Source organism: Malurus melanocephalus, unplaced genomic scaffold (assembly GCF_030028575.1).
Source record: "Malurus melanocephalus ecotype Western Australia unplaced genomic scaffold, MMel_1.1 scaffold_2105, whole genome shotgun sequence".
Classification (NCBI taxonomy): domain Eukaryota; kingdom Metazoa; phylum Chordata; class Aves; order Passeriformes; family Maluridae; genus Malurus; species Malurus melanocephalus.
In genome coordinates, this window is record NW_026625337.1 from 1 (window position 1) to 7,807 (window position 7,807).

The 7,807-nt window shown below is 51.7% G+C and overlaps 1 protein-coding gene across 1 annotated transcript in view; it reads left to right on the top strand.

Annotated features, from left to right (window-relative positions):
• Positions 1-220: 220 nt before the first annotated feature.
• Positions 221-7,807, top strand: part of LOC130587582 (dysferlin-like) — a gene marked incomplete at both ends in the record, with an annotated part of 13,768 nt that continues 6,181 nt past the window's right edge. Inside the window, 6 exons of the mRNA XM_057388562.1 lie at positions 221-312; positions 869-1,039; positions 1,465-1,607; positions 4,707-4,846; positions 5,611-5,699; positions 5,895-5,990. Of these exons, the coding sequence (XP_057244545.1) occupies positions 221-312; positions 869-1,039; positions 1,465-1,607; positions 4,707-4,846; positions 5,611-5,699; positions 5,895-5,990 (731 nt within the window). The remainder of the gene's footprint in view (positions 313-868; positions 1,040-1,464; positions 1,608-4,706; positions 4,847-5,610; positions 5,700-5,894; positions 5,991-7,807) is intronic.

Sequence of the window (7,807 nt, forward strand, 5' to 3'; positions counted from 1 at the left end):
AATTTTTTGCTTTCCCTGGCAAAAAATCCGACTTGAATTAAATCCCCCTGCTTTCCAAATCGATGCTGAATTCCTGGAATAATTTGATTCCAGAGAGGGATGGGATTTGGAACAATCTGGACCTCAGAAAAGGGCGGGACTGGATAAGCTTTAAGGTCGCTCCCCATCCAACTTTTTCCATGGGATTTTTGCGTTTCTTTCTTTCCGTGCCCGCCTCCAGTGTGATCCCTACGTGAAGATTTCCGTGGGAAAGAARTCCATAAACGACCAGGAAAATTACCTTCCCTGCACTCTGGAGCCCGTCTTCGGGAAGTAAGTGCTGATTCCGTTTGGGATCCACGGAATTTTTTTGGGTGTCTGATTGAGGGAATTGTGCTCACTTCCTGTTCTGACGCCCAATTCCAGGTTGGAGAAATCTGGGATAATGGAAGCATCCCTACCCATGGAAGGGATTGGGAGTGGGATGGATTTTAAGATTCCACCCAAAGCATCCCATGATTCCCCTGGCTCTCATTCGTCATTCCCTGGGATTTCTCTGGAGCCTGGGTTGGCTCGGCTTGGTTGGACTTGGAATTCCATAGTGGGAGAATCTGGGAAGAGTTGGACAATGGGGCTTGGATCCACCTGGGATCAGGGAAAGTATGGAATCAGAAGATCTTTAAGGTCTTTAGGGTCTTCCAATCCTAATAATTCCACAATTCCATGAATCCTTGATAACCCAAGCCACCACCACACAGCCCTGGCGCTGCTGGAAGTTCAACGATCCATCCCAATGCTGGTGGGTCGGGATGGGGCGTTGATCCATTCCCATGGAATTCCAGCAGCACAATCCCCTTTTCCCAAGCTTTTCCCACTCTCCCGTTCCCAGGATGTTCGAGCTGAGCTGCACCCTGCCCCTGGAGAAGGACCTCAAGGTTGCCCTCTACGACTACGACCTCCTGTCCCGGGATGAGAAGATCGGCGAGACCGTGGTGGACCTGGAGAACCGCTTCCTGTCCGGCCAYGGAGCGCGCTGCGGCCTCCCCCAGACCTACTGCGTGTGGGTACCGCCATGGGATTGGAATGGCCCTGGATTCCGGCATCGGGGTGCTGAAGGGACACGGGATCATGGCAYGGTTTGATCCTGCCCGGAGCTGCGATTCCCAGAGTCCTGGTTCTCCTCTGGGAGACATCGATGTGCTCAGGGAGATCCYGTTCMRTCCSTGGTGTYCCCCYGGAGAAGCTGTGGCTGCTCCATCSYGGGAAAGGGGAGCTTAGGGTGGGATTTTGGGAAGGAATTCCTGCCTGRGAGGGTGGCGAGGGGYTGGGCTGGAATTGCCAGATTGCCCCGGATCCCTGGGAATGTCCGAGGCCAGGCTGGACATTGGGGCTGGGAGCAGCCTGGGATGGTGGGAGGTGTCCCTGGGTGACCATGGGTGACCATGGATGATCTTCAACCATTCCCACAATTCTGTTCGGTTCCAGCTCCGGCCCCAACCAGTGGCGGGACCAGCTCCGCCCTTCCCAGCTGCTCCAGCTCTTCTCCCTGCAGCACAACTGCAAAGCTCCCACCTACAAACCCGACCGGCTCATCTTCCGCGATCAGGAGTACCTCCTCTCCGAGCTGGGTAAGGCGCCAGGGATGGTTTGGGATGGTGGAATTCTCCTTATCCAGAGGGGTGATGGAGCTGTTTGTCATGGAGACATCACCAGGGCTGGACAATGGGATTGTCCCCATCCTCCTCCTCGCTGTCGCCCTCAGCTCTGGACCATTCCCAAACTTGGCCCATGCCCCAAATCCTGGGATTGGGTCCAGATCTCCCATCCATCAACCTTGACCTGGACCAAATCCCTGGACTGGGAGCTCCATTGTGTTGGAAGCTCCAAGCTCCAAGTTTGCAGAGACACCATGGGACAGGATATTGTGGAATTCGGGACTGGACAATGGGATTGTCCTCATCCTACTTCTCCATGTCTGCTCTGAACCATTCCCAAATTTGGCCATGCTCCAAATCCTGGGATTGGGTCCAGATCTTCCATCCATCAACTGTGACTTGGACCAAACCCATGGATTGGGAGCTCCATAGTGGCTGGGAAGCTCCAAGCTGGTGTTCCAAGAGCATGGAGACACTATGGGGAGGGATATTGGAATTCAGGACTGGACAATGGGAATTATCCCCATCCTCCTTCTCACTGTCCATGCTGGTTCTGTCCTTTTCCCAAACTGAGCCGTGCCCCAAATCCTGGGATTGGAGATTTTCCATCCAGGAATGCTGACCTTGAGTTTGACCCAACCCAACCCTCATGGATTGGGATCGAGGAGCTCCAACCCGATGTTCCAGCTGCTTCCAGGGCTGGAAGAGCTCTGTGCTGGAATCTCATTTTGGGAACGGTCACTAGAGGGAGACAACACCCCACGCACAGACCTGGGAATTCTGTCAGGATTTGGGAGGATCGGGGGAAAAACCCAACTTCTGTCAGTGAGGGGAAAAATCCTGGAATTTTGGGAAGGAGGTTTTTATTTTCACAGAAGTCACACCAGCAGTGATGCTTTTGTACCCTGGGTGCCTCCGTCTGGCCCAGCATTCCTGGAGCAGGAATTGCCTTTTTTTAGGGAAAACTTCGCTTTAAGCCACAAAAACAGGGTTTTTGTTTGGAGGAGATGAAATCCCACCGAGCCCGGAGCTGCAGTTTGGGATTCACGGAATGGTTTGGGATGGAAGGACCTTAAGGATCATCCATTCCCACCCCATCCATGGACAGGGACCCCTCCCACTATCCCAGGCTGCTCCCAGCCCCAATGTCCAGCCTGGCCTTGGGCATTCCCAGGGATCCGGGGCAATCTGGCATTTCCAGCCCAGCCCCTCGCCACCCTCCCAGCCATGAATTCCTTCCCAAATTCCCACCTAAATTTTGATCAGATTTTACTGAGGCTGCCACATCAACGGCATCACCAGAGACCCAAACCCAGAAAACCCAGGACCGATCCCACTCCCTTCTCTCCGGGAAACAAACCCCAAATTCCCTAGGAATCCAGATATTTCCCCAAAGGGAAGGGAAGGAATCCTCAGCAGCCTCTCCTCACCAAAAATTTTTCCAGGGAGAGCCGGGGAGGTGTTAAAATGCGTCCCCACCCCGTTCAAAGAGCCAAACGAATCCCGGAGCGGGTCTGGGATCCAGCTGTGAGCTTGAGCCGGACCGGGAATAAACCGGAGCCGTTAAACGCCAGAGCTGCGGTTTTACAACCCGGCCCAGTATTCCATAACTCCTGGATTTGTTGTTCTCAAAGAGGGGCTCGTTGTTTTCCCGGTGTTTGATTCCTGGGATTGGGAAATAGTTGGGAATTAGCGCAGCCGGCTGGAGTTAAGTGCTCCAAGGCCTTGCTGAGGAAGGAGCTGGGATATCTCACCTGGGTTTGGAGGAGTTGGGATAATATTTATGGACCACTTCTTATTTCAAAGGTCCAGGAAGGCATGTGGCTGGAGTGGGGTGAAGCTTGGGATTTTGGGATCATTTGGATTGGATTCAGAGAATAATGGAATCTTTTAGGTGGGAAAAGATTTTGGGATTGTTTTGGATTTGGAGGATCAGGGAACCTTTTAGGTGAAAAAGATTTTGGATCATTTGGGTTGAATTCAGAGAATCAGAGAATCTTTTAGGTCAGAAAAGATGTTGGGATCATTTTGAGTTGGATTTGGAGGATCGGGGAATCTTTTAGGGGGGAAAAGGTTTTGGGATTGTTTGGGTTGGAGTCAGAGAATGAGGGATTCTTTTAGATTGGAAAAATTTTGGGATCGTTTGAGTTGGATTTGGAGAATCACAGAGTTTTTTAGGTTGTGAAAGATTTTGGGATCATTTAGGTTGGAGTCAGAGAATCAGGGATTCTTTTAGATTGGAAAAATTTTGGGATCATTTGAGTTGGATTTGGAGGATCAGGGAATCTTCTATTTTGGAAAATCCAACATCTTGGAGATCCTGGAATTCCWTAATTCAGGTTGGAAAAGTCCTCCAAGATGGCATCCAACTATTGTCCAAGTTTCATGTCCAGCATTTTCTTGGACACCTCCATGGATTTGACTGGGAGGAGAAGGGAGAAATGTCCATTTTTTGGGAATTTTGACCCATTTCTGGCAGGATCAGGGGCTGGTGTGGAGTGGATGAGGAGGAGGAGGAGATAATTCCAGGTTTTCCGTGGATGGAGGACCACGGATGTCCTGGTGGGGCTGGAGCAGGAGCTTGGAGCAGCCCCCAGGCTGCGCTGGTGGTGTCTCCGTGTCCTTCCTCCTCCTCCCATTCCCAAATCCCAAAGATTTCACCCCAAATCCTGCACAGATGAAATGGGATTCCACCGGGAATGCCCAGCTGAAAATCCCGGATGCGTTTAAACTCTGGGATGAACTCTTGGGAATGGGAACATCAGCTGGGGRTTGATGGGAATCCTGATTTCCGGGACTTTGGGACACCCGGATCCCGGAATGGGATCGATCATTGGGATCCTCCTTCCCGTGGGCTCCAGCTGGATCCTGACCCCATTTCCCTGGCTGGGATTTGTGGGGTGGTTGCAGGGGGATCCCAGTGGGTTTTCCCATTGGGAATGGGATTCCYRTGCYYGGGAAGTGATGGATTTGGGAATTGYGGCCGTACCACTCCGGCTCTCCCTGGCTGGACCTGTGGGGTGTCCAAAATCCATCCCTGTGGGACAAACCCCATTAATTTCCCTCYGGCAGAGGACGGAAAACCCCCGAACCCACACCTGGGGCCGGTGGAGGAGCGGCTGGCCCTGGCTGCCCTCCGGAAGCAGGGATTGGTCCCGGAGCACGTGGAGACGCGGCGGCTCTACAGCCCGCTCCAGCCGGACATTGAGCAGGTGGGCAGGGAATGTTCCGGATCCAGCCGTATTCCTGCCAGGAATGGCCGCCCCGGGATATGGGATGTTCCCAGGGAGGGGAGGCAGTCATTCCCTGCGGCATTTAATTCAATTTTTTAAATTTATTTTAATTTAATTCTATTGAATTTTGCATTTTTTGGTCTAAAAGTTCTGGTGGAGAATTCTTCTCCCAGAGTCCTGGGATCCCTGAGGTTGAAAAATTCCTTTGGGATCATTGAGTCCCAGCTGTGCCCGATTCCCATATTGTCCCCACATCCAGGAGTTCCTTGGACACTTCCAGGGATGGCAATCTCAAACCTCCCTGGGCACTTCCGAGGCCTGACCACCCTTTCCATGAGGAAATTCCTGCTGATGTCCCCCCTGAGCCTCCCCTGGCCCAGCCTGAGGCTGTTCCCTCTCTTCCTGCTGTTTCCTGGGATCAGATCCCAAATCCCACCTGGCTCCAAATTTTCAGGGAGTTGTGCAGAAGGTCTCCCCAATCCCTTTTTTCCAGGCCGAGCCTCTTTCCCAGCTCCCTCAGCTTTTCCTGGTTTTCCAGCCCCATTCCCAGTCCCCTCAGCTGCTCCTTGTAGGATTTCCATCCACCAGCTCATTCCCAACGATCCCAAAAATAATTTTAATACAATATTTAGCTCTGCTTTTCCATTGAGGAATCCTTCCCTCCCACCTGAGGATTCCAGTTCTCCCTGGGGATGTCCCATTCTGGAATCTCCCGAGGTTTCAGGCTCTGTTTTTCCACGCAGGGAAAGCTCCAGATGTGGGTGGATCTGTTTCCCAAATCCCTGGGACACCCCGGCCCCCCTTTCAACGTCACCCCGCGCAAAGCCAAGAGGTAACTTCCTGCTTTTTCCAGAATTTTTCCTTGGGAAGGGATTTGGGAATGCTCGGGTGGGGATGGGTTCCCACAGGTGTGGGATCATCTCCAGGGAAAAGGAGATCCCACAGGGAAATCCCTTGGCGGGACAGCCGGGCTTCCAGGGGGATGAGTTTCCCGCCTTCTCCCGGTTTTATTCCTGGGGTTTTCCAGGTTCTACCTGCGCTGCATCATCTGGAATGCCAAGGACGTGATCCTGGATGACCTCAGCATCACCGGGGAGAAGATGAGCGACATCTACGTCAAAGGGTGGGTGTCCCGGATTCCGGAGGGTCCCCAGTTTCGGAGCCAGGAGATGTGGGAGTGGCAGGGAAGGAATTAAGGCGGTTCTGGGATCAGCATTTGTGGGGTAGATGTGGATTGTGATGGGATGTAGGGATTGTCACAACTCTCTGATTATGGATTCGTGGCTTTGCAACTTTGGATCTGCATCTTTCCATCCATGGATCCACTTTTTTCCAACTATGGATTCATGTTTTTCCAACTGTGGATCCACATTTTTCCAACTATGGATTCACATTTTCCAACAATGGATCCTCATCTCTCCAACTATGGATCTACATCTCCAAACATGGGTCCACACCTCTCCAACCATGGATCCAGAGCTCTCCAGCCGTGAATCCACATCATTCCAACCATGGATCCACACCTCTCCATTTATGGATCCACACCTCTCCAGTTATGGATCCACTCCTCTCCATTTATGGATCCACATCTCCAACCATGGATCCACTCCTCTTCAGCCATGGATCCACATCTGCCTCCATGTGTCCACATCTCCAACCATGGATCCACTTCTTTCCAACCATGGATCCACATTTCTGACCATGGACACATACCTCTCCAGTTATGAATCCAGATCTTTCCAGCCATGGATCCAGATCTTTCCAGCCATGGATCCACATCTCTCCAACCATGGATCCACATTTCCAAACATGGACCCACACCTTTCCAACCATGGATCCACTTCTTTCCAGCCATGGATCAACATCTCCAGCCATGGATCCACACCATTCCAGTCATGGATCTACACCATTCCAACCTCCAATTATGGATCCGCATTTCCAGCCATGAATCCACACCTCTCAGTTACGATTTCTCATCTCTCCAGCTGTGTCCAGCTATGGATCCACACCTCTCCAATTACGGATCCACATCTCTCCAACCATGTTCCACACCTTTCCAACCATGGATCCACTTTTTTCCAACCATGGATCTACACCTCTCCAGCCATGGATCAAAAGCTCTCCAGGTATGGATCCACACCTCTTCAGCCACGTCCAACCGTGGTTCCACATCTCCAACCATGGATCCAAAGCTCTCCAGCCATGGATCCACATCTCCACCCATGGATCCACCTCTTTCCAACCATGGATCTACATTTCTGACCATGGACCCACACCTCTCCAGTTATGAATCCAGATCATTCCAACCATGGATCCACATCTCCAAACATGGACCCACACCCTTCCAACCTTGGATCCACTTTTTGCCAACCATGGATCCACATTTCCAGCCATGGATCAACATCTCCCACCATGGATCCACACCTTTCCATTTATGGATCCACATCTCTCCATTTATGGATCAACATCTCCAACCATGGATCCACACCATTCCAGTCATGGATCTACACAATTCCAACCTCCAATTATGGATCCACTTTTTTCCAGCCATGGATCCACATCTCTCCAACCATGGTTCCACACCTTTCCAGCCATGGATCCACATTTCCATCCATGGATCCACACCTTTCCAGTTATGGATTCACACATTTCTGACTACGGATCCACACCTTTCTGACCATGGATCCACTTTTTTCCAACCATGGATCCACACCTCTCCAGCCATGGATCAAAAGCTCTCCAGCCACGAACCCAGATATTTCCAGCCGTGGATCCACATGTCCAACCATGGTTCCACGCCTCTCCAGCCATGGATCCACATCTCCAGCCATGGATCCACACTTCTCCAGCCATGGATCCACATCTCCAGTCATGGATCCAGCTTTTTGGAAGACTGGCCTCTGCTGAGCTCACAACCTTTTTCTTTGAATCTCCGGGATG